Source organism: Eleutherodactylus coqui, chromosome 1, assembly GCF_035609145.1.
Source record: "Eleutherodactylus coqui strain aEleCoq1 chromosome 1, aEleCoq1.hap1, whole genome shotgun sequence".
NCBI classification, from domain to species: Eukaryota; Metazoa; Chordata; class Amphibia; order Anura; family Eleutherodactylidae; genus Eleutherodactylus; species Eleutherodactylus coqui.
Genome location: NC_089837.1, coordinates 133,457,703 through 133,484,405, shown reverse-complemented (window position 1 = coordinate 133,484,405; position 26,703 = coordinate 133,457,703). Strand labels below are relative to the sequence as shown.

At 40.4% G+C, this 26,703-nt stretch overlaps 1 protein-coding gene across 2 annotated transcripts in view; it reads left to right on the top strand.

Annotated features, from left to right (window-relative positions):
• SI (sucrase-isomaltase) overlaps window positions 1-26,703 on the top strand; it is a 293,147-nt gene that overhangs the window by 216,797 nt on the left and 49,647 nt on the right. For both annotated transcript variants that reach the window (XM_066600648.1, XM_066600657.1), the window contains exons 49-58: window positions 103-243; window positions 3,801-4,001; window positions 7,415-7,569; window positions 11,399-11,567; window positions 14,743-14,839; window positions 18,461-18,573; window positions 18,648-18,773; window positions 19,334-19,462; window positions 21,973-22,083; window positions 22,299-22,361. In XM_066600648.1, the coding sequence (XP_066456745.1) occupies window positions 103-243; window positions 3,801-4,001; window positions 7,415-7,569; window positions 11,399-11,567; window positions 14,743-14,839; window positions 18,461-18,573; window positions 18,648-18,773; window positions 19,334-19,462; window positions 21,973-22,083; window positions 22,299-22,361 (1,305 nt within the window). The remainder of the gene's footprint in view (window positions 1-102; window positions 244-3,800; window positions 4,002-7,414; window positions 7,570-11,398; window positions 11,568-14,742; window positions 14,840-18,460; window positions 18,574-18,647; window positions 18,774-19,333; window positions 19,463-21,972; window positions 22,084-22,298; window positions 22,362-26,703) is intronic.

The window sequence follows — 26,703 nt, the reverse complement described above, 5'->3', positions numbered from 1 at the left end:
TTTTTACACCAGTATAGAAATCTTTAAAATGTACAGTTATGTTAATATAATAGTTTTCGTTTTACAAATAAACTGCCCTAAATACTTATCCTATATTCACAGATTGCTCATATAACAGGCCTTCGTCTGGTGTTTGGAGATTCATATACACTTGAAATTATTAGTGATTTGAACAGGTTTGAATGTTACCCTGAAGAAGATTTTACCCAAGAAAATTGTGAAAAACGTGGATGCTTCTATGCCGTATGTATTAAGATACGTTCTTGACAAAATATATAACGTTGATGAATAAGTAGTTTATATTTTATTGCAAAGTCGAGCAAAAATAGTGCGGTACCATGCTAGCCAAAAAAATCTGTTATGTTAAATAGTTATGCATAAATAGGTAAAGTTTTATAGAGGTGATAGCTTTATTGGCTAACCAGAAAAATGTATTTGGAAAATTTGGAGGCTACTTAGGCTTCTTCATCAGGCAGGTATGTTAAACCATTTCTGAAGAAACATTTATACACAAAAGAGCAAAGGTGCAATGTGATTAATTTGCATCTTAAAAATGGCAGGATAACAAATGGAGCAGTGAGCTCAGCCTATAAATAATGATAACCTCAAGACATTGAACTAAGGTCTGTGTATAAGATGAAAGGGGGAAGAGGTGATGACTAGGAAGTCACAGATCAAGTTGATGGGTGTGAAGTGTCCATATAATGAGTCATAAATCCAGATGTTAAAGAGAGCCCTTGTCTTGAAAGGTCTTATCAATTTAAATTCACTGATTTTTCTGTCTCTGTCATTCTTAAGGCCTTTCAGTATAATTTCTTTTATATCCATTAAGCTGTGACCTGGCCCAAAGAAATGGTTCCCTAAGGGTGTATCCAGCTTCCTCATTATTGTATGTCTGTGCAAATTCGTCCTGGATTTTAGTTTCCGGTTTTCAATGTATATGCTCTCGGGACACCTTGTACATCATAACATGTACACAATGTACAGGAGAAAGCGACAGAGATTTTAGAGTCATGTCATAGGTTGGGTCCGTGGACAGTGTTTGTTGGTAGGATGTGCAACAGGTCTTGCATTTTCTGCTGTTACAAGGAACACTGCCAGTACCTGATGGTGATGAGAAGGCACTTCAAATAAGGAGATTTCTTAGGTTTAAGGCCTGTATGAGAGTAGAGGTAAATTTGGGAATATTTCCTGGGTTTATGACTCATTATATGTAGGCTTCACACCCATCACCCTAATCTGTGGTTTCCTAATCATCACCTCTTCGCCTTTCATCTTATGCACAAAACTTAGTTCTATGACCCTGGTTCATCATTATTTAAATTCTGGTCTCTCAGTGCTCCGTTTGCTATACTGCCTTTTTATTGCAAATTGATCACACCTTGTCTCTGTTCTTTTGTGTATATATGTTTCTTCAGAAATATTTTGTCATATCTGCATAAAAGAGACCTAAGTAGTCTTAAAGGTTTGCAAATATATATTTTTTCTGGTTAACCAATAAAGGTATCACTTCTCTGACACGTTTAGCTTTTTTATACTGGAGTATTTATAATATCACTTATGTTATTGTAAGCATTTTAAATCATTAAAGGAAATCTGTCAGATCCAGTTTAACCCTTTGCAATCCAAGTTTGGATTCAGGGTTTCCTAGGGGGCTTTCTCTTTCTGCCATTATACAATGCTGCCATCTGCTGGCTAGAGCCAGTATTGCGGTATGTGACATGCTGGAGAGGCCCCCGAAAACAGAGCGGCTAGTAAAATACAGTAACAATACCCTGGTGGATGCATTCCGACATCTGAGCTGTACAGCCTTCAATCAGAATGTCTTTAGACGTCAGACAGTGAATTGGAAAGGGTTAAATTATGGTATCCATAGGTGGGCAGTATATAGACAAGTGTCAATAATACCTGTCTCATTGTGCAAGGTGCCCACATGACCCGGAAATCAGTGTTTTTCAAGTGCTCACTGTTTGTAAATTGTCAGCAAACTTTCTAAAGGTTTTCTTATTATGACTGGTCCACACACTCCCCCTTTGCCCTGCACAAACCTATCCCATTGCCTATTAATGAATGTCTCCACGTTCAGTGAGCCTGAGCTGAACACATCAGTCATTAGGCAGAGGTTGTGGCTTGCCCAGCAATTACTGCTCCTACTCTGCTTTGTGCTAGTTATTATACTGCAAATGCTTGTTCAAATCACAGTCTTTTGTGTTTCTTTTTTTCAAAGAGCTATACACACAAGTGCAATAATGTCTCTGGGGTTTCTTGTGTCATTTATGTCATTGTTATCAATTATTGCTAGTTGGGCAGAATTCTTTATTGTGGTTACAAAAACAAAAACATGGCAACATTTCTGGCAGAAGGTGCCTTTCTTTAAGCCATGAAAAGGAAGATGCTGGGACCTCCATTGCCATGGAAGCATATACTGTGCCTGCAGAACTGGCTTCCTCCTTCTCCTGGCTTGAAGTCAGGCATCTTCTATCAGAAATGTTGCTGTGTTTTTGTTGTAGGTAGCGTTGAGCGAACCAAACCAGTAGAAGCCTATTTTAGGCTGAACTTTACTAAGCTTTGAGTTATACTGTTTCAGTATGCTTAATGCTAGTCCTGAACACTGGTGTACAACACTGTTTAAGAGCCATAAAATGGCTCTTAGATAGTGTTATATACCAGTTTTAAGAGGTTTAGTGAACTTCTGATTCAGACTGAACTAAAATTTTTGCAAAATTTCAGCAAACCGGTCTAGACAAACATTTCAAAAGTTTGCTCATTGCTATTCTCTAAAAATAAGACCCTGGTTTATATTTATTTTTGCCCCAAAAGAGGTACAGTGTCTTATTTTTAGAAAAGGTCTTATTATACTTATCTAGCCGGCTTGGTGCATATCCAGGTATGTCCCTCTCCTCTTCACAGCTCCGGCGCACATTGGTTTATCAAGCACTCCAATGAGTGACTGAGCCGTGGCCAGCCAATTCATAAATCCCACCTTCACAATGCACTGGTGGTTAATTGGTTCTTTAAGCACCATAGCTCAGCCAATTAATGCAGTGCTCGATGAACCAATGTGATGGCTGTGAATAGTTCATACAGCACTGTGTTAATTGGCTAAGCAGTGGTTGAAGAACCAATCACAGCCATCTCTTCCTGGATGGCGGAATTTATAAATCCCATAACCAGGAAGTGACGTACGAGTGTCGAGGATTGCGGGACGCACGCTATAAAGAGCAGGAGTGACCTAAAACGAGCCTTTTTATTTTATTTTTTATGTAGTGTAACTAGGGCTTATTTTCAGTGTTGGGCTTATATTTTAAGCCTCCCCAAAAATCTGTCTTTGGCTTATTTTTGGGGGTAGGTCTTATTTTTTCGGGGAACATGGTAGTACTAACATCAAAGCATTTGTCCCAACAAAGGAAATTATCCCCTATTCATATGAGAGAAGATAACTAGCTGACCAGTGGGGACTGTGACCGCTGAGACGCCTACTGAGCACGACCATTGGGATCCCTGACAAAAATAGTCAAATTGAAGTGCTTGGCTGTCTCTGGCAGTCCCATTGAAATAAATGGAGTGGCAGTGCACATGCTCAACTGCTTCTATATTTGTATGAGAACCTTCAGAAACCCTGTTCTCGTGATCACTGAGGGTCTCAGCAGCCAGACACCCCAACAATCCACTAGTTATCCCTGATATGTATGTATATATATATATATATATATATATAATCTGTATAGATAGAGTATGCTTTCCATTTTTAATCTAAACCTCATTAATTATATTCATTGTATCTTTGTTATGATTTTTAGGAGGCTGTTGCTACAAACCTTCCATCGTGTATCTATCCCCCTTCTTTTGGTTATAACGTTACCAATGTGCAAACCACTGCAACAGTAATAACTGCAGATCTACACAATGCACAGCCGTCATCACGTTATAATATCTCTCACCCAATAAATGATCTTAAATTAGCTGTCACATTCCATGAAAATGAAATGCTTCAATTCAAGGTAAGATTTCTATCCATTGGTTGTTTACATCTAGGGTATGGTCTTGTAAGCGGGCATATAATTGAAAGGAGAATTGTTGTTACAATGTCACTAGAAAAGTAAATTTGATGAAACAGAGTTTTGTTCATCAGGAAGATATATCAACATGAGTAATAAATGACAGACAGAAGTGTTACTTTTTTACAGCTCGTTTATGTGGAAACAGGAAATTACTAAACACTGTTAGTGGAAATATCATTTACAACATTTTGATATCAATTTATTTCAATTTACTTCCTCTTCTGAATGTTTCTGAATGTACTGAGCCAGCACTTGCAGGGATTCTCTAAACTTTCCAAAGTCTCCACCAATTTAGAATCCAATCTCTACAATACTATATGTTACAAATCTTGCCTTGAGCCTAAACTTAAGAAAGTGTTTAGTAACTCCAGGAATGTTGCATTCTTGCAAACTGTGAGTTTAGAATAAGCAGATGGCTATAAAAGGATCACTTCACATGGGTTATAATAACCACAACAACTTGTTTCAGTTTGTTCATAAATTATCAAATTCTTCATGCAAACTAGTAATGTTGGAAGCACAATGTAAAGGGGTTCTCCCACACCGAGAACTGATAGGCCCTCAGTACACAATTTGTCTTTGAACTATGAAATGCCAATGCAGTTAACTGTTGATCAGTGCTGTTGTCACGTGTGTGCGGCACACAAACACCATGCTCAGCATGGATGCAGGGTGACGTTCACAACCAATGCAGTTGAATACTACTATGCACTATAGAACACAGCGCACCATGCTGAACAGTAACACCACTCCAGCGAGAAGGAAGTCTGGCAATAACCTAGTAGGGGGATAAATGATCCCTGCCTAGAAGCCGAGTAATCACCTTGATAGAGGCGGCCCCACGGTGTTCATCCTGGTCCCTGATTGTCCCTACAGAGGTCCCTGGAGTGATGAACTGAACAGCAACACAATACAGAAAAGAAAACAAAAAATACAACTGAAAAGTAAACAACAGCAAGTTATCTAAAAGTAGCAGTATACCCAGCACAGAGGGGCTCTACTCTCCACTACTCCTCTATGGAGCTGAATAGGCAGCACTGAGAAAAGGGAGGGGTGAGAATATAAGGCTACTCCACACCTGAGGACTAGCAGAGCAATTAGAGAAGCACACCTCTAACCTTCTCACAGGCATGACTAATGCAGCAAACATCCATACAGCAAAGAGAGACAGCACCAGCAGACTCTGCACATAGTGCATTAATCCTTGTCCTGCATAATAAGGCAACAGGTCTTGGCCTGCATCGAGGCCACCGTGCCACGATGCTGTCGCGACCGAAAAGCCGTGACAGCTATGCTTTGTAGTACCATACTGTGTTTTGGTATGCCATGTTGATATGTTTGATGTATATGTTTAACATGCACTTTTTGCAGCAGGTGCTGTGACTTTAACCTATTTTGTTCAGTTAGTGATGGGCATGCACATTGCAGGGTCAGAGATTACATGTGTAGACACAATATGTTGCTCTGCTTGTGGTTTGTGCTCAGTGGTGCTTGGTTATACAAGGAGACAGTTCAGAGGGCCTTGTGGTCAAGTTAGTGCGGCAGTCAGAGCAGGGGCATAACTATAGGAGGTGCAGACGTAGTAGTCGCTACTGTGCCCAGGAGCCTTATGTACCACAAAAAACCCTTCTGTTACATACCAAGACAGTATTATAAATGGCACATGGTAGATTTTGCATCAGGGCCCAAAGGCTCCTAGTTCAGTCTCTGAGTTAGAGAGTATAGTGAGCAGAGTGCTGCAAGTCAGTGCACATCTGACCTGAGCCAGTGACTAGAGGAGATGACCCTTGCTTGAATTTGGGCCTGCTGAGACCTTTAGAGACCCTGAGATCTAACAGAGCCATTACAATCCGCTGCTTGCACCTGGACCCGTTCTGCATTGCTGTTGCTGTTCTCTGTGCTCAGCGTACAGAGGTGATCCTGATTCCTCTGATTGGCTGCAAACCACTCCGAGTGCAAACTGTGCTGATCATGCCATGCACAATTGGAAACTCATATGTCCTCATTTGTGTAACTAGACACTGTGACCTAAGCAAACTGCGATGCTATGTGACTTGTGCTATGCTCTAAGAAATGTGGCTATAGATGAAAGCACAGTAGGATTCAAAGAAAGGATTCAATGGAAATGCTACAATCTGTAGAAGCAAGCAAAATGGGGCCTACAAATTTTTTGTCGGTGACTTAGAAAATAGTTGTGCTTTCTCACATTCTCTATTGGCAAGACAACAACCAAAAGTCTTATTTGCCTTGATTTGCCATTTATGTCTCGATTAGTTGTTCATTTGGCACAACCTTGCTAGCGACAACCTTTGGTTCAAGCTATCACATATACACTGACAAGCTCTACACAGGCCCTCAACTTGCTCTGGAATTGCATGAAATGAAAATAGATATAGCAGAACAAGTTATAGCTTCTAGGAAGTATCTGAAAAAGAAGAAACTTCAAGAATATCACTTATGTGCCTATGAATGTGATATGAAAATGATGTGCCTCTCATTCCATGGCAAGAGGTCAGTGACAATCCTGAGTACATTATTTGGACCTCAAACACAGTTAATCCCTGGTTATATGAAGAAACGGCCTGTTCCATTTGAAAAACCTACAGTAATTTTAGAATACACAAAGTTTGGAGTTAACAGAGCTGATCATTATGGATGTTATGGATTTACAAGGAAGTCCCACAAATGATGTAAGAAAATATTTTTTTTAGCTGATGAAAGTTACATTTGTGCATCCTTTACTCAGTGAATACGAAAAAGAGTGGAGAAAATTGCAGACACACCTTTCTTACAGGAAAATATCATTCAGCTTATGGGAAATGTGAGGAACAGAAATTCAAGAAAAAGGGGAAAACCATCATCTTCAGACCTTGAAGAAAGACTAAATGGAAAGACGTATTTCATAACGCAAAATAAAAAGAAATCAACAGAGGATTGCATGGTATGCAGCAGAAGAAATGAGAAAGGGGGAAGGAAAGAAACAAATTTCTACTGTGAAATATGCAATAGGAAGCCCAGAATTCATTCTGGAGATTGCCTCAAGAAGTATCACACTCAAAAATACTATAAACAAAAACTAACTAAAACACTTTAATTAACCTAAAACCGATAATAAAATCATCAGGTGAGTTCATGTTTATGTTTTCCTCTTTTAAAAATGTAGGGTAATTCCAAGTAATCCACCAAACTCTTTACCACTGAAATAACTAAGAGCTGGGAAGTATGCGGGTGGCAGAAACATTGGATTGGAAAGGGTTAAGGGTGGATACATGTATATATCAAAGGAAAAGTTTTGCCAATATCCTATTGCATATGCACTATGTATCTAATGTATATAAACTTTGTATTCATAGATATATGATCCTAATAACAAGAGATATGAAGTTCCTGTGCCACTAAATACCCCAAGCACACCATCCAGTACAGGACTAGGGAGACTATATGATGTTGAGATTGTTAATAATCCTTTTGGAATTCGCATCACAAGGCGAAGCACTAAGACAGTAATGTAAGTAATGGTTGCTTTCTCAGAGTAACATTCATTCATAATGTATTTCATAATACAGGGGTCCCTAAAATTGCAATATTAATTAGTTCCAAGACGAACATCATATGTTAAAAATATGGCACTGCATGTTGGGACCATAGCTCTATGGAAAACTGATAATTTCTTCCAGAGCCCCCAAAATGTCAACTGAAAATAAGGCAAAATGAAGATTAAAGAAAATAATTTAGGCATCTAATACAGATAAAGCAAGTCTCAACATTAAAAAGTGTGATATAGCTGCTTGAAGATGTATATCACTTTCTATGTAGAGGACAGTAGCTTTTTTAGGATTACATTGCACACATGTACCAGAAATATAACATGGAGTGACTCTCACCTGGTGTCCAAAAGAGCAACTCATCCTGGCAGAAGTAAAGAAGTAAAGTACTGCACTGTACTGTAGGGAGGCGCTACTAGACAACCAATCAGTGCATGGACTTCAGTAATAGAAGTGTTTTACCAGTGAAATCTCCATGATGATTGGTTGGATTTTCCAGCAAAATGCTGCATACCCAGACTATCCGTGGCATTGTATGTTGAATCTGGTTTCAAGTTATAATGACCGAGGAAAGACTATTGCATGTGGAAACCATTGTAACCTGAGGCCACTGTAACTTGAGGGAGCACAGTACATTAATACACAATATGAAGAATTAGAACATTTAAAGGGAGCCTGTAAGCATATTTGAACCCCATGAATTACATTATGGGGCTCCAAGGTGAGGAGATGAGAGTTCCGAGGAGCTGCTTTTTATACTCACTGGGTCCCTTATTCCAGTGCTGTGCCCCCAGAAATTCTCATACACACACTGCATGACTCTTTTCAGAAGGCTGCTTGCACATGCTCTCTCACTGATCTTCATGGCAGACTGCACACACAAATCTGTCTGACAGGAGTCACACTGTGTGTGCATAATGATTTCTCAGGGCCACAGTGATGAATCGGAGGGATCCATTGAGTATGAAAAACAACTCCTTAAAACCCTTGTTCCCTCACCTTTGCGCTCTCTAACATAGTTTATCGGGCTTAAAAGTGCTAACAAGTTCTGAACCAGCCATTACACCATGGCCCACACCGGTCAAGAATATAGAAACATCCAAAATGGGAATTCTACACTGTTTCCCCAACATACTTAAACATTTATGGTGACTATGTAAACATCGTAGTACAAGTAGATATGCTGTTACCATATTTCAGAAGTGTAGCTCACTGTGTTACACTGTTTTGATGTAGAGTTATTCATTGTTTTGGAAATGGCATAGAACAGCCAGTTTGGCTGTTTCCATAATCCTGGTTACTGGTCACTGTGGAATGCAGTATTCCCATCTCAGCCAAGTTTGGCTAAATGGGAATACTACCACATGGGCCCCGCAAGTAACCAAATGTAGATGATCATGAAGTGATGGCATATCCTAGAAAAATGTAATCGCTTCAAATAATGAGAACATACCATGAGAAAGTTTATTTTTTAGGGAGCATGCAGCAGAATTTTGTATCTAAATTCTATAGATCCTGAAGCCAACCATATGCATGCTGATATGCAAATATGTGTGACCCATAATGTGGGAAAAACTCTAGAGTTAATAGAACCTAATTTATTCATTTCCATGCAAGTCAGTGGATTTTTCCTTCTTCCTTTAAATTAATTTGTTTATGGAACAAGTTTTGTTGATAGCTCAGAACTACAGAACCGGGGACAGCGCCAGAAGTCGCAGCTGAGCCTCACAGCTGAAGGCAGTTAATTTTTTTTAACACTATTTTAAATGGATTTTCAGGGAAGGACTTATGAAGCCCTTTCCTGAAATTCATTAACGGCTACTGGGGCTCAGTGGCGACTTCTGAAGCGCTCAGCCAATCACAGTCAGAGCTACCAGCAGGCGGGGATTTTAAACCCCTGGCTGCTGATAGCTCAGAACTACAGAGACGGGGACAGCGCCTGAAGTTGCAGTAGAGCCCCGGCAGCTGAAAGAAGGTGAGTATGTTTTTTTTTTGTTTTTTTACACTACTTTTATTGGATTTTCAGGGAAGGGCTTATGCTTAAAGCCCTTCCCTGAAATCCAATGACGGGGATGTCGGCAGCAGGATTCTCTACCGCAGGTGTCATGTGTGACAGCTGCGGTAGAGGATTGAAGAATTCCTCTGCTGAATCTGCCACAGATGTTGCAGATGTAGCAGCAGGGAATTATTTTAACTAGCAGGGGTGAAGGAAACAGCGGCAGAGAGGTAAGTATTATTAATGTTTTAATTTTTTTTACACTAAAATGTTTCTTTTTCAGGGAAGCTTATATGAAAAGCCCTTCCCTGAAAAAGAATGCAGGGGTGCAGGCAGAGCATTGTTTTTAATAAAGCTGCCGGCAGCAGCTGCGGCTCCATTGAAAACAATGCGTGCATTCCCAATGGTGCACGCATGTCCTATCTCTGCAGGCACACACCTGTAAAGCATGGACATGTGCACACACCATAGGGAATGCAATATTGCAAATACAAACGTGTTTTTGTGCGTGCGTATGCAAGCACAAAAATATGCTCGTGTGAAGCCACCCTAAAGGTTACTAATGATAGTTCAAGTTTTGAATATCAAACATTATATTCAGAAAAACTTAGATTATATAGAATTAATGAATACTAACATAAAGCTCAGTCAGTACAATAAAAAAGATCATTGAAGTAAATGTGATGGCAGATAATTCAAGTTACTTAGCAGCCAGATCTTCCAATCCTGTTTTATTTTTTTTTTATTAACAGTGCTTGCACTCATGCATTCAAACCAACAGTTTGTATTTGTTGACCTAATGATATTGGTTATAGAAGGAGTGGATTTGGTTCTCCAATATTGAGCAACATTTATCCTGATTACAGTAAGGATATGAAGGAGAGCATTGCGTAGATTACTGGGGAGTAGGTCTATATTAATGCCCAGTAAGGCCAAAGCAGGGCAAGGAAGAATTTGAATTCCATAGAGGTTTGAGATTAATTGGAAGACCTGATGCCAAGCATTTGAGATATAGGGACATTTCTACCACATATGTAATAAATCACTCTATTAAGAGCCACACTGCCAGCATGACTTAGAAAGAAAAGAAGATATTTTTTTTCAAAGGACTTGGGGTAAAATACCATCTATAAATTATTTCATTAGAAATTTCAAGGTGATTAGTGCATCCAGAAACAGAAGAAACAGAAGTAAAAGCAGGGCACCAATGGTCGCATGAGATCAAGATTTTTAGATCAGTTTCCAATCTCTTTTTGAATTCAGATAAGGAATCTAATAGGAACGGGTTCAGAATTTTGTAACCAGTAGAGAACCCTTTATTATTGCCTTGACAGGAAGACAGCCAGGCATCAAGTTTAGCGGGATTGCTAATCCTCGAATGGAAGGAAAAGATCTCAGTAGATGTCAAACTTGAAGATACTTATAAAAATCTGTTTTGGGGATCCGGAATTTAGAAGTCAGGATGAGTAAATGATTGGAAGCTCTCATTAATCCAAAATTGCTTAATTTTAGATATGTCTAGGGCTTTCCAATTTGAGAGATGGAGATTTTCAATTGTGACTTGCAAAACCTTTATCTTTGATTTGTATAGAAATTTTTTTTTTTTTTTTCTATGTAGATTTCTAACTTTTGTATGTGAAATGGTTAAACTGTTATATGCAGTCATATTTACTTTTATGATAGGTATCCTATGATTGGTTGGACACTGTCTAGTAACTTTGATCAGTTCTTAGCCATTATTGTTGGAACAGAGCGCCTTTAATTATTAATTACTTGACAAATTTCCCTTTTCCCAGTTGGAATTCTCAAGTTCCCGGATTTACCTTCTCAGACATGTTTATTCAGATATCAAATCTATTACCCTCAAATTACATCTATGGACTTGGTGAAACAGAACACCCTCAATATCGCATTGATTTGAACTCAAGCACCTGGGGATACTTTGCCAAAGATCAGCCCCCTGGAGTAAGTAAAAGAGCTAAACAATAACATCATAATCACACTGAGGCCTTAGTCACACGGGCGTTTTTTCGTGCGATTTGCGGATCACATGACGGATGCGCATCCGCAAATCGTGTGACCGGGGCCCAAAAATCGCCCGAAAATCTGCTCCTAGCCGCGTTTCATTAGAAACGAGCCGGAGCTGTCCAGCGCATTGCATTCAATGGAGCCGGCAATACAGCCGGCTCCATTGAATTCAATGGGCAAACATCATTCTTCTCTGCCACAGCTGTTACAGCTGTGGCAGAGAAGAATGATTTGGCCCCATTGAGCGCATATAGAGACAAGAACAGGAATCGCAGATCGCAGATAGGTGCGATCTGCGATTTCTGTTCTATTATTTATCGGACGAGCGCATAAAAGCGCTCATGTGTCCGATACCATTGCAAAGCAATGGTTTTAAAAAATCGCCAGACGCATGCGCATGCGCAAATCGCGCGAAAAAACGCCCGTCTGACTAAGGCCTAAGGTAGCCAATTTTTGCACAGTAATATGTTGTTTAAGCCATTAATTAAACCTTCTCATTTCCTTTCACATTGAGCATTCTGTCCTAATTTGCATTCATATCTCCATGCATGCATGGAAAAAATGTACAGTTTAAGGCCGCCTTCAGACGGCCGGGTCGGATCCGGCTGCGAGAATTCTCGCAGCCGGACCCGACCCGAGCGCCTGCAGGGAGCAGCGTGGAACTCACCTGCTCCCGCAGCTCCGGCTCTTTCATGTGCCGGCTGCCGGGTAGCCGGCGCATGCGCAGAGCGGAGCCGACGGACGGTGAGTGATGTTTCTGTGTGGGGCTTTGCGAGCCCAGCACAGAATTAGAACATGTCGCGGTTTGTTTTGCTGCGCGGAATTTTGCGCAGACAAACCACGGCCATCTGCAGGCGTCCAGGGGCGGAAATTCTGCGGGGAATCCCGCCGCGGAATTTCCGCCCGTCTGCAGGTGGCCTAAGTGGGGGATTTTCATTGAAACTTATTCTGTGTGAACAGTTGAAGAGACCCAGAAATGCAGTGGAAAGATACAGATGGAATATCTACAGCAGACATGAAAAGAGGTTGTACAGAGGGGTCCAAACTGAATTTTTACACCAGGGTCCATAAACTTTTAGCTACACACTTAAAGTGAGGCCATATGGCGACATGGTCACAGTATAGTCGAACACTGTATTGAGATTTTGTTTGGCATAGTTTCAAATTGATCAAATGGCTGCACAATTTTATACATACACAACGGCTTTACCTGCAAAATCATGCAGCCAATAATAATCAATATACAGACTATGCTGACATGCTGTTCAGCACAGTTTTCAGCCGTAACACAGCTTCCCTGAAACTACACTGCAGAGTCTTATCCTCAGATGTCCAGACCCAGACTCCATAATATAGGGAAAAAGAAATCTAAAAAAGTTACATTACATATATTCATTAATTGGTTGAGGGTGGGGGTGACAAACTTTTGCAAGAAAACCTATTTACACCCCTGAATATAAAGGTTAGTTATATAAGGTTACAGCAAATATTTGTCATACATAGATATTTATTGCTGATAACAGTGGAGGTGTTACTTGAATGCATCATTTCTAATACTTCCAGGTTTGCAGGCTGTGCCCTGTATTGATATTTAATGTCAGGTTTGCACAATATTTTTAGACTCATGGCTTTACTTGAATGAGAGTATGACATTTTCAAATAAGCTTGAAACAATGTTTGTACTATGGTCAAACTATGGATATGTTTGACCACAGTACAACCATCTTGGTACAACCCTGTCCCCATTGAGTAACCTAACAAATCATATACTCACCCTTCTTTGCTCCCACTGTATTCTGTGGTGCTCTGTTTCCCCTAACAGCCTTTATTTACAGCTGCAGACCCTCATCAATTGCTATTACCTTGTCACTTTCATAGTATAGCGCCAACTTATTCCATAGGACTTTCAAGCACTTTATTTATTACCCCCACCAAGCTGGGTACTCATTTTACCAACCTTTGGAAGGATGGGAGGCTGAGTTGACCTTGAGCCGGCTACCTTAACCATTGGAGGATTGAACTCCTAACCTTCAGGTCGTGAGCAAGAACTTAAGTCTGCATTTCTGCTGCCTTAGCACTCTGCATCACAAGCCTGTGTATAGGTGCTTTCAATGTCGCTAAAATGAGTGGAATTTTTTGCAGTGGTGGGGAGGGCACCATTTCACACTTCGCCTTAGGCAACATAAAGGCTTGGTGCACCTCTGAATGCATGACTAGACCTTTATTGTGTTGATACTGCTTACAGTTCTTAACCATAACCCTTTCCAATCCACTGTCTGATGTCTGAAGACATTCTGATTGAAGACTGTACAGCTCCGATGTCGGAAGACGTCTGGCAGGGTATTATTACTGTATATTACTGGCCGCTCTGTTGTCGGGGGGCCTCTCCAGCATGTCCCATACTGCAGTACTAGCTCTAACCAACAGATGGCACCATTGTATAATGGCAAAAAGAGAAAAACCCCAAGGAAACCCTGAATCCAAAATTGGATTGCAAAGGGTTAATACTAAAGTATACATATTTTAATGGAAGCAGAAATGTTATTTGGAAGATATCCACAGCACATTTGTATCAGTGTTCTAAAAAGGCACAATATAATGTGTGAATGTGTCCTAGTAAATCTCTTTTGTCATAGGGGAGCTGATAACACCAGGATAAGTCTATAACATCTATTTTTGTATCTACAAATCAATACGGCTGCAAGCTGATAGCGATGGTCAGATTTAAGCTTTCAAATCATGCAGCAAATCATTTTAATAGCATCTGCTCTCTATCATAATCTGGCCTCTAATGGAATTAAAACAAAATGCCATTACAGTTCCCAGCAATTGTTACCACAATCTAGGTAATAATTTACAATGTGACATTTATAAAATATTTCATATCTTTTGCTGAATATGATTCATGTGCAGAGCCAGAAAATACAGAATAAAAGAATGCTTTATTCTCAAATCACATAAAGGCTTTACCTGGTTGTCGAAGGTGTTATTCCACCTATAATTAGGCAAGAAAGGACGTCAATGACTCTAGGATTGCTATAGATTCCACAATTTTTATGCGCAACCTGATATGGATGTGATACTACATGCTGTTCATGTTTCTTCTCTATAGTATAAAGAAAATGGATATGGAGTGCATCCATTCTATATGGGCCTGGAAAATGATGGTAACGCTCACGGAGTCTTCCTGCTGAACAGCAATGCAATGGGTAAGTTCCATGCCTTATAAGTAGTACTTGTCTTTACTTTGATGCTGTTCTTAATGTACTTGCTATGCTGCTTTTATGCTACATTTGAGAGATTTCCTTTCCTGTGTGTTATTTTTCATCAAAAGTGGAAATTGATCCTAGTACAAAGGAGAATGGAATCATCCTCAAGCAAAGACAGTTTACCCTTTTATTTGTATCATTGTTCCATTCCAACTTTTGATGAAAAAAGAGCCGATTTCTGAAATCTAGTGTGAAGGCAGCCTAAAGGTTGCAGCTATAGATCAAATAGTCTTAATCATTTCATTCAAAGGTGTTTTAGATGTTATTGAGCAGCTTTTGGAATTTTTGCAGAGATGTTTCCTTCCTTAACTTGTTTCTAAATCCAAAATAAAAGCGCTGCAGAATAAGTTGACGCTATACAAATAAAGATTATTATTATTATTTATTATTATAAAATATTCTAAGATGCATGGCATGAGATGTTATACAAGTATGTAAAAAAAATATATGGTTCCGAAGGGAGTCTCTACGAATTCCTTGTGTCATAGTCTCCTAATGTAAAAAAAAAATGTATACTGTATATGTTTTTTTAATGGATGGCTGTAATTGAATCCTCTGATGGATGACATCTATCATACATACATCATAGACTGTCATGTTACAATGTATATATTAAGGTCTGTCTATGCTATTGACACTTGCTACATCTGTAGAGAGCCTTGAGGAACTTTTATACGAGCTAAATATTTCCAAAAAAACAGATTTAAAGATGCACCCAAAGGCTCATTTTATTCTGCTGCTGTGAATTTCTACTCCATAACCCGCATGTATATGTGTAGTTTTTGCTATAGAATTTTCAGCTCTTTAGGTGCTCATTCCAGAAAGGAGCCTTAGAGGAAAGGCTCCCTGAGAAAAAGTATGCAAAGTATGCAATGTAGTACGAAGAAAACAGTCTCTCTTGATTACCTTAAGTAGCTATCCTATAAGGCGTTGGCCAATCCTATGTTATTGATACTTGACTTGGGATATTATTAGAGATGAGCGAGCACCAAAATGCTTGAGTGCTCGTTACTCGAGTCGAACTTTCAGTGATGCTCGAGAGTTCGTTTCGAGTAACGAACCCCATTGAAGTCAATGGGTGACTCGAGCATTTTTGTATATGGCTGGTGCTCCGCTAAGGTTTTCATTTGTGAAAATCTTAGCAAATCACCAAAGTCATGTAAAAAACACAGAAATGGATAGGGCAGGCGAGGAGCAACATGCAGGGCTGCATTTCGGGCTCCGAGGTCTCACTATTAAGCCACAATAGTGGCAAGAGTGAGACCCCCCCCTATTGAATGACAGCTGAGAGCTGCCCCTGATTGGTCCATGCGCTGAGCCAATCAGAGGCAGCACTCACTCACCCGTTCATTAATTCATAAATGGGTGAGTGAGAGCTGCCTCTGATTGGTGAGGGCTGTGACCAATCAGAGGCAGCTCATTCAGCAGGCGGGGATTTTAAATCCCGGGCTGCTGAATACTACTCATAGCAGCTCAGGAGAACTGCCGGCCGGCCGCCGCTGAACTATGCGGTAAGTATATATTTTTTTTACTTTTTACACATTTCTGGATGAATTTCAGGGAAGAGCTTATATTTTTAAGCCCTTCCCGAAAATTCATCCCGCACTCGCCGGCAGCCCATTGCTTTCAATGGAGCCGGCTCCATTGAATTCAATGGTCAGTGCTTGTTTAATCGAGTAACGAGCATCTCGAGCACCCTAATACTCGAACGAGCATCAAGCTTGGACGAGTATGCTCACTCATCTCTAGATATTATCCAAACTAGAGACATCCAGCTGTAGCTAGCACTGTTTTGGAGTTTGTGCTCCTTATCAGTACAGAGTCTAGTTCTGGTTGGCTAATTGAGAGGTTTCTGTAGCCACTCTTGGAAGTTACTCCTCTGCTAGTCGATTATACTATTTTCTCTGGTACAAACATCAGAAAGGAACAGAATGCTCGAATGCAGCTGTTATTGGTCTTTGAACAGTGAAAGCCTATGGTTCTGTCCCAGCATTACATCTAAATCCTTTTATTGTAGATACAGATGGACCCCCAGGACAAAACCCAAAGCATGAACACACTCTTAGAAATTTTTAGCACTGAGTACTGTATAATATCAAATCTATCAGGAATTCATTTCTCCATTTTCATAGGATGCACCCAGCTAATATGCATACACTGTGACCGTGCAAGCACACCTAGTAAAGCAACTAATGCAGATCAGTTGAATGAGAAGTATGCTGCTTTACCAACAGTAATCTGGAGACACATATAATGCCCACAACATAAAGATAATACAAGCAGAAACACATAGCAACAACACTCATACAGATTAAAAAACATAAATAAAACTGAATGACTCTTGTATATACTAACCACTTAAAGATAAAAGGTTTTTTTGCACATATTTTTTTTCCAATGATTTTAATGGGTTTTGTAATAAACAAAGAATAAAAAAAATGTACCGTGACATAGATATTTTAAACATGCAATGCGTTGTTGTACATATTGTCATCAAAGCATGTGGGCCCACCTGCCACATCCAGGTGACCATGCTTTTGGAGCGGTCCTAACACTTACAGATACCTCTCTTTTGGGCCTGAGCCTCCAATTTGTTCAGGGTAGTAAGATACAAGGCTATAATGTCTAATTAAAATGACTTGGAAAGGATGGCTTTCCCACCCTTAGCAGACATCAAATGAATCCCAGGAAAGAAGGATGCCAAGCTATATAATGTAATAAAAAGCCTTAGGGCAGATGGGTAAAAGGAGTGCACGACAAATGCAAATGCAATGAAAAACACACAATGTCAGCACATATAAGTAAGCAAATGTGCAGTCATGGTGTACATGCACCTGTGCATGTAATATATTTTTTGGGTGTGATGGTTTTGTTTTTTTTGTTATAGCATAAAAATAGCTACACATAGCAGGTTAGGTAAATACATATGATATCAGGAGAGGCAGATATTGTGTACACACTGACTGCTTATCTGAGAGTTGTGTGAGTGCAGGGAAACTGAGCCTATGAAAACAGCCCCTCCTACCACAGCTAAGTAATTGCCCTATTGTCCTAATTGGTAAGGAAGCTAAATGCATTACGACAATCAGTGAATTGCAGAAGGGCTGCACTTCAGTTTTGATTCAGGGCTCAGTCACACTGGCGCATTGGCACCTGTACACAGGCGCCGATGCGCCTGTGTGACTGAGCCCTTTACTGCAGGAGGAAGACGGCCGTACCTCAAGACGGACGTCTCTCTGAAGCCGGTCACATGTTCTTTCTCCCGACGCTGCAGAGAGACGTCCGTCTTGAGGTACGGCCGTCATCCTCCTGCAGAAACACGTGTGACTGAGCCCTCACAGTGGTAAAAAAAAAGAAAAAATTAAAATACTGAATATTCCAAAATTGACAGGACACACATAGGCCATTAAATGAGTTGTCTGAAAATTTACGGTAGGTATGCTTTAAATACTACATCCATGTGCATTATCAGATTAGTGTAATACTGCTACAGTAATAGTCCCTATAAGAATGTTTTTTGTGCTAATATATATGTTAATCATTACTATGATTTCATTGCAGATATAACAGTGCAGCCAACCCCAGCTTTAACTTATCGCACAATAGGTGGCATTTTAGACTTTTTTATCATACTGGGCCCAACACCAGAGATGGTTGTTCAACAGTACACTAAAGTAAGTACAATAATTATATTTTATTGGAATTCCTAAAAGTGGCAATGTTCTAATATTGCTATTCTAAACTTCAGCTTATAGGACGACCTGTTATGCCAGCTTATTGGGCTCTTGGATTCCAGTTGTGCCGCTATGGGTATACAAATGACAGTGAAATCGAACAACTGTACAATGGCATGGTAGCAGCTCAAATTCCATATGTAAGTTATATTATCTTGAAGCAATAAAAGTATTTAAGAGATGTGCATGTGGGTGTATTATAACTAATCAGAAATATCCCTCTCCAACATATTGATTAATTGGACTGGTAAAGTGCAACCATTGCATTGAAGCTCCTTATATTTCTATTAAAACATTTCATTGGAAATTTATTTCAATTTGCCTCTGCTGGGATCTAAAAAAACAGTTATCTCCTCGGTGTGTTCTTCTTATATGTTTTTCATAAATGTATGTCTGGATGCTTTTTTAAAAGCACAGAGATGTATGTTAAAGTTTTAAAGTCAATATTAGTGAGTATATGCTTACTTGCATTTGCACAATATGTACATTTGATATAGGCAACAGACATGATGTGAATAAGGTATTATAAAAACGTTCACTTATTTAGTTACCTTTCTCAAATAGCTTAGTCTATACTACACAATTCTAATTTTCTTTCTAGCATGAGTACAATACAGTATTTTGTATTTACTAAATGAAGTATCTTGTACCTCCTTATTTACACACTAATTCACATTAAGTATCTAATTTCCTCTCGTAGGATGTACAGTATGCTGACATTGATTACATGGAGAGACAAATGGACTTCACTTTAGGACAAGAATTTCAAGGACTCCCTGCACTATTTCAGGGAATGCAAGCACAAGGAATGAAAATCATCCTTCTTTTGGTACGTCATAATCTATTTCCAATATGTTTATAATATGGATTGTGTGATAGTTGAACATTATGTTTTAGCTGCCACGGTGGTGGGATGCAACACAGGAAACAGAATACGATTCAGATGATTGAGTTGCAAAATTGTAAATTTTAATTCTGAAACATACTGTATAACTGAAGGAAAAAATGCAATATAAACAAATAATGCAGAAAAAGGTTACCATTATGTGGTAACACTGCAGACAATATAGATTGAACGCTCAGCACATAGAAGCAATAAACACAATTTGCTGCACATAGAAAACGAATAACAAAAATTCCTTCTATGACCTGTGGGTTAGCAGAGTCTCAATAGTAATGTCCAATAGACTTAGGCTTATTCCCGGAGAAAGTCACAATTGCTGTTTTCTGCTAAATGTTTGAGCTTCACAATTTTTGTGCCCCAACAGATAGTGTTTATCTTACTAAGTTGTCTGCTTAAGCCCTAAAAAGTAACTCTTAGTGTGCACACGGTTTCAGCTTTTAATGAGGCTGGCCTCACTTACGATGCAAAGTGGACATCCGCTCAAATGTCGCTCCTGGTTTCAGTCTTGTTGTCTAACATCTAGTAACATTCATTAATGGCTTCTGAGATCTTTCCATGGCATCTCTCCAGTTTCAAGGTTGACTTGTAATTAGCAATCATCAGTCCTCTCTATAGCAGCTACTTCTTCAGATTGAAATCACACTCCAATGCCTGCAGATCGTTGCACCCAACTGTCAGAGTCCTAGTATTTTCTCGCTGTAGCCCTACAGCATGTCAAAAGTCTGTACTGGCCTCCACTCTTACTTTACCGGTCACTGCTGATTTCTAAGCCGCTGTACCTCCTTAACTGTCGCTTTTGATATGGGTCCAGAATCTTCAGGATCTTTCTGGAGGGAGCAAGAGAGGATCCCTATTGATCCTTTTAGAGAGGACAGAGCTCTTTATAATCACACCTGCCCATAACCCAATCTGGGAGAAAGGAGCGGGGCCAAGTCCCAGCAGCCAAAGTGATTATAACAAGTAACGGGGAACCGCTGTAGAGTCGAGGTGCAAATGAAGCATTGCTTCCTCTCAACATAGTAGTAAACACTGACTTTGCATTATAGCATAGTGATGCCCTGCTTAGCACTCAGGATAGGTTCATACAGTGGAATCCGTAAGCCTACTTTCTAAAAGGGAATATGTTGTAAAAGAGCAACCTATTGTTTAAAACACCTATTATGGTGAGTGTAAAAAATTAGTGCTGTATTTCTTTAATCTTCTAAGGCCGCCTGCACACAGGCGGGCCGGACCCTGCATGCTCGGCTGGTGACCCCAGCTTACCGCTCCGCCGATATTCTCCTCTGCAAATGTGTTCACTTTGCATAAGTTGTCTTCTCGGAGCGCTCAGCTGGTATACAGCTGAGCGCTCCAAGCAGGGTATGCAGAACTGTCATATTCATACTGGAGTGCTGTCTTCTTCATACTCCGGCTGTGCTCTCCAAACGGGATACCAGCTGAAACAATAGTATCAGAGGTATCCTGCTGAGAACTCAGCGCACGGCACTGATAAGGCTCATTGTTCCCTTTCAGCTTGCTGAAAGACAATTATGAACGACTCATAAACAAAAACTGCACAATGTCCGTGCAGTTAGACCCAATGATTCTCACTTAAAAGACAGCTTTTGAGCGATTTTTGAGCAAGAATCATTGGGTGTAAATGGGCCTTTACCATCATGCATTACTTTGCATATTACTCATTAACTGCAAGGCCTGTTTACTTGGTCCACACTGGTCCAAGTAAAGGCTGCACCTAGCTATGATCGACAAATGTATTAATAGGCTCAAGCCTTTTAATACACTTGTCTCATCCAATGGAACTTCCATGCTCCAGATGAAAAATTACGCCAGCTCTGCACTGGGGGAGGTTTTTGCTATAGTCTAGCATAGCTTCTAGCATTGCGAATACGATGGACCAGTGGTGCCCTTTCTACAGCCAGACTTTGCCCACTTTTTAAAAAAGTGGTGGGATGCTGCATACATGTCTGAAAAGTCACAGTTTCAGTGCATGGGCTAAAATTGTGATCTTTTAATACTGGCATCCATGTTTTCATTTATAGGTCCTATTTATTTTATCGTAATGTATGGTTTTCAGACGAAATAGTACTGTACTTGTGCCATTCTCCGTGTGCCATATCTCTGAATATTATACACATGTGATGTTGTATTTGAAGGTGAATTGTATATTATTATAGTTGGGTTAACAGATGTCGTATATACACCACTAGAGCCACATATGAAAAAGAGGTTAGTATACCCAAAGGAAAGGAAAAACAGCCAGTGTAGCATACATTATATTCATCTTAAAATTTTTTGATAAATCTGCACATATGCAAAAAACATTAAATAAAACTTGTCTGTTTTGAATGGAGGTACAGTGTTTATTTGAACAAAACAAACTTTCACTTGACTCACATACAGTGTAGACATGTCATGTATTTTACCTGTTTTTGTAGGATCCAGCTATAGCAGGAAATGAGACTGCACCATACCCTGCTTTCACAAATGGAAAGAACCAGGATGTGTTTATAAAATGGGACGACAAAAGTGACATTGTGTGGGGCAAGGTGCGTAGGTCATTTTTACAGTAAAAAGAAAACCAAAACAGTTATATATAGATACTGTTATAATATTTCCTATGTAAATAATTTTTTTGATCTAAATTTTTTAAAATGTAACTGAAATGCTTTAATTTCATGTGAAAATGGTATAGTATGTAAAATGCTTCAGTTTTATTGTATGGTGCTGTGTCACAGGTAATGATCGCACTTTCTTTTATCAGGTCTGGCCAGATTTACCTGGTGTTGTAGTCAATGAGTCACTTGGATGGGATGAGCAAGTTCAAGTAAGTACCATAATCACAAATTGCACCTCGCTGTAGAAGTAGATTTTGAAATATTACTCGTCACTAGCCAGCTGTCATTTGGCATGTCTACCTATTAGGTCTGCAGTTATCTAGCCACATAAACAAGGTTCTCTCAGTTTCTATCAGTACAAAATAATAATAATGGTATGTTCAGATAGAGGAATCCAAGGTAGGCTCTTCAGTGTAGGTTCTGCCACTAAAAACAGCCGCAGAAATCTGCAGCTGAGTTATGCTGATTCAAGCATGGATTTAGCCCTTTTCAATGCACAATTCCACATGCGGAATGCCTGGTGCAGATTTAGCAAGCAAATCACATAGAATCTACATCAAGAAGAAACATTGCACTTTTTTCTTCCTCCCACAAATTTCAAATTCTATGGAAAAACTCATAGAATAGTAGAGTTGGAAGGGACCTCCAGGTACATCGGGTGCAACCCCCTGCTCAGTGCAGGATTACTAAATCATCCCAGACAGATATTTGTCCAGCCTTTGTTTGAAGACTTCCATTGAAGGACTTGATCTTTAAATCAGCTGAACTCCCAAAGCAAGATATAAGACAAAAATCGATGCATGGTGGAGCTTGCCACTAATTACTAAGAGCTTGAATGTGGTGCTGAGTGCACAACTAGCCCACATAATAAAGATATATGACTTACATGCATGAATGGGGATCTGCAAGTTTAAATATGCAGTAAACCCATATGCATGACTTAGAGTCTTGGAGCTAAAGTGGATCAAGCATACTGCATAAGCTGATTTACTGATCGATGGTACAAACAGTCAATATTATCGCATTGATTGTGGTACATTAAAAACTATGTCCTATATATACTTGAAAAGGATTCAATGAGGGTCCTAATTAGAGATGAGCGAACACGTTCGGCCCCGCCCCTTTTTCGCCCGAACACCGAACTTTGCGAACACTTCAGTGTTCGGGCGAAAAAGTTCGGGGGCCGCCGTGGCAGCGCGGGGGGGTGCGGCGGGGAGTGGGGGGGAGAGGGAGAGAGAGAGGGCTCCCCCCTGTTCCCCGCTACTGCCGCCCGCGCCGCCGCGCATCTCCCCGCCCCCCGGCGGCACCCGGACCTTTACGCGCGAACACTGCAGTGTTCGGCAAAGCCGGTGTCCGGGTGCGGATGTGTCCGTAACGGACATGTTCGCTCATCTCTAGTCCTAATATAAATATCTTCATACAGCTACGAGCATCTAGAGTGGCTAACACCACTCAAGATTATACTGTATAAAGTGTCCAGATTGAGAGTATATATAATTAATATCAGCACACACACATAATCATCGACTACAGTGTATCAAAAAAGGATGATTAATACAAGGTTTACACCATAAACCCTATCCTGTTATAATTATTATACTAATAGCGTGACGCCTTCCATTTGGAAAAACACAGTTACTGAACATCACGAGTACAATCTATACTCTCAACATAACCTGACATTACACAGTACGTGACAGCGTTTCTGTGATGTGCCACCAACTATCTTGATGCACATCTTGACTAATTATCTTTAAAAGGGACCCGTGATATACTCCTCTGAAAATCTCAAAATTAGCTATATTAAAAACATATAAATATTTTTGAAAGCATATGCAATGTATTCAAATGAGCTCACCCATATTGTTGTGAGACACATACAGAACAAGCATATTTTGGAAGAGGATATATAGTATCGTACCCTGTAAAGGTCCCTTTTTTGTTTTTTGAAATGCTTTAGGGCTCATGTCCACGGGCAAAATATGATTTAGGATCCGCAGCGGATCTCCCGCGCGCGGATCCGCACCCCATAGGGATGCATTGACAACCCGCGGGTAGATAAATACCCGCGGATTGTCAATAAAATGGATTTTAAAAAAAATGGAGCATGAAAAAATCTGGACCATGCTCCATTTTCGTGCGGGTCTCCCGCGGGGTCGGCTCCCGCGGGCTTCTATTGAAGCCTATGGAAGCCGTCCGGATCCGCGGGAGACCAAAAATAGGAATTTAAAAGAATTACTCACCCGGAGCGGGCGCTGAAGGTCTTCTCTTCCTCACGGCCGCATCTCCCTTGCTTCGGCTCGGCGGATGTGCCCGGCGCATGCGCGCGGCACGTCGACGACGTGCCGGCGACGTGCCGCCGGCGTCAGGAATTCATCCGCCGGCCGAAAATGAAGATCCGGCCGTGAGGAACAGCTGACCTTCCCCGCCCGCTACGGATAGGTAAATGCTTTTAAATTCTTCTTTTCAGCGCTCATGTCCGCGGGGCAGGAGGGACCCGCTGCAGATTCTACATGTAGAATCTGCAGCGGATCTGATTTTCCCCGTGGACATGAGGCCTTAATCCATTAATTTATTATTTGTAGTGTGTCTCTGACTATATAGTCCTTTTTAATACGTATTTAATAAAAGTTAATTTTTAGTCCTATTCGGTGAAACCTTCCATTGAAGGAGAACTCACCACCTCCCATGGTAAGCTGTTCCACTCATTGATCACCCTCACTCTACGTCATGTAGACTATAACACAGATTCTCAATTAAAGTAATGGGATACAGTTTGTTGTGGAGTTTGATGTGGAATCCACATTTGCATCATACCCTAGTAATACATGTTATTTTTATAGTGGCAAAATTCTATAAATTCTGCTACTATAGTTATAGTGTAGGATTGTGTAATCTAGATCAATGGAGAAGGGAGGTAAATAAAAAAAAATTAAATCTTATTATCTGTATAGCGCCAACTTATTCCGATGCACATTCAGGTATTAATTTATTGCCACCCCACCAAGCTAGCTACTCATTTACTGACCTCAGAAGGATGGAAAGCTGAGTCAACCTTGAGACGGCTACCTGAACAAAGTGGGGATTGAACTTGTAACCTTCAGGTTGTGAGCGAGAGCTTAGGACTGCATTTCTGCTGCCTTAATACTCTGTACCAGATGAGGCTCTTTAGTATATGCCATAATGCATGCTGTGAGGAGTAAGAGGGGTATTTGTAGCATGTATTAGTGAAAAGGAATGTCCATGGGGCTCTAGTTTAGAATATTTCTGAGCAACCATCCCCAAAGCTGGGGCTTCATGGTGACTTGGCTGCATGATTTAATATTGCAATGTGGGTCTGCTAGTGTCAGAACTAATAGCGAATGTGGACATGCTGAAATGAGGTAGCTTTGGATTTGTTCTGACTGTCATGGTAACTAATGGAGTGAAGCTCAGCCACATTGATTATCATTAGTTGCAATGTACCGTAGCAGAGTTACATTGCAATCTTAAATTATGCTACCACAAGTCACTGTGTATCACTAGCACAAATTTTAGAAGTCAGAATAAAAATCACAAAACTATTGCATCTTTTCAAGGTCCAGACACTCTATAACCTTGTCAAAATATATTCTTTGGGCTCAGTCAGACGAGTGTTTTTTTTTTGCGCACATAGCATTAGCAAAATGCAAGTGACCATGGCTCCATGCCCATTGCTTTCAATGGGGCCAGCACTACAGCTGCCAGCCCCATTGAAAGCAATGGGATGCAGGCAACCCCTGCAGGAATTTTCTGGGAAGGGCTTGAAATATAAGCTCTTCTCTGAAAATCATCCCTAGCTGGTGTAAAAAAGAAAACAATATATATATATATATATATATATATATATATATATATATATATATATATATATATATATATACTCACCTCTCCACCACTGTCGGCACTCTGGTGCATCTTGTCTGTGAAATCCTAGCAGTGTTCTGAAGCTCTTTCAGCACGCGGAGATTTAAAAATCTCCAACTCCTGAATGGACTGTGTCTGATTGGCTGAGTGCTCAGCCAATCACAGGCAGCACTCAGCCATTCATTAAATGACAGCTGAGCGCTGCCTGTGATTGGTCACAGCGCCTCTGATTGGCTGAGCACTGTGACCAATCACAGGCAGCGCTCAGCTGTCATTCAATGAATGGCTGAGCGCTGCCTGTGAGTAGCTAAGTGCTCAGCCAATCAGACACAGACCTTTCAAATCCCTGCCTGCTGAAAAAGCTTTAGAACACTGCCAGGATTGCACAGACAAGACACGCTGGAGCCCCTACAGCGGCAAAGAGGAGTATTTTTTTTTCTTTTTTACACCAGCTAGGAATAATTTTCAGGGAAGGTCTTATATTTCAAGCCTTTCCCCGAAAATCACTGCAGGAGTTGTCTGCATCCCATTGCTTTCAATGGGGCCGGCGGCTGAAGCGCTGGCCCATTGAAAGCAATAGGATGGCATTGCAGACTTTTGTTACAGCTGTGGCAGGGGGTTCCTTCATCCCTGCGGGAAATCTTTCCACACAGCACGGACCTTTCC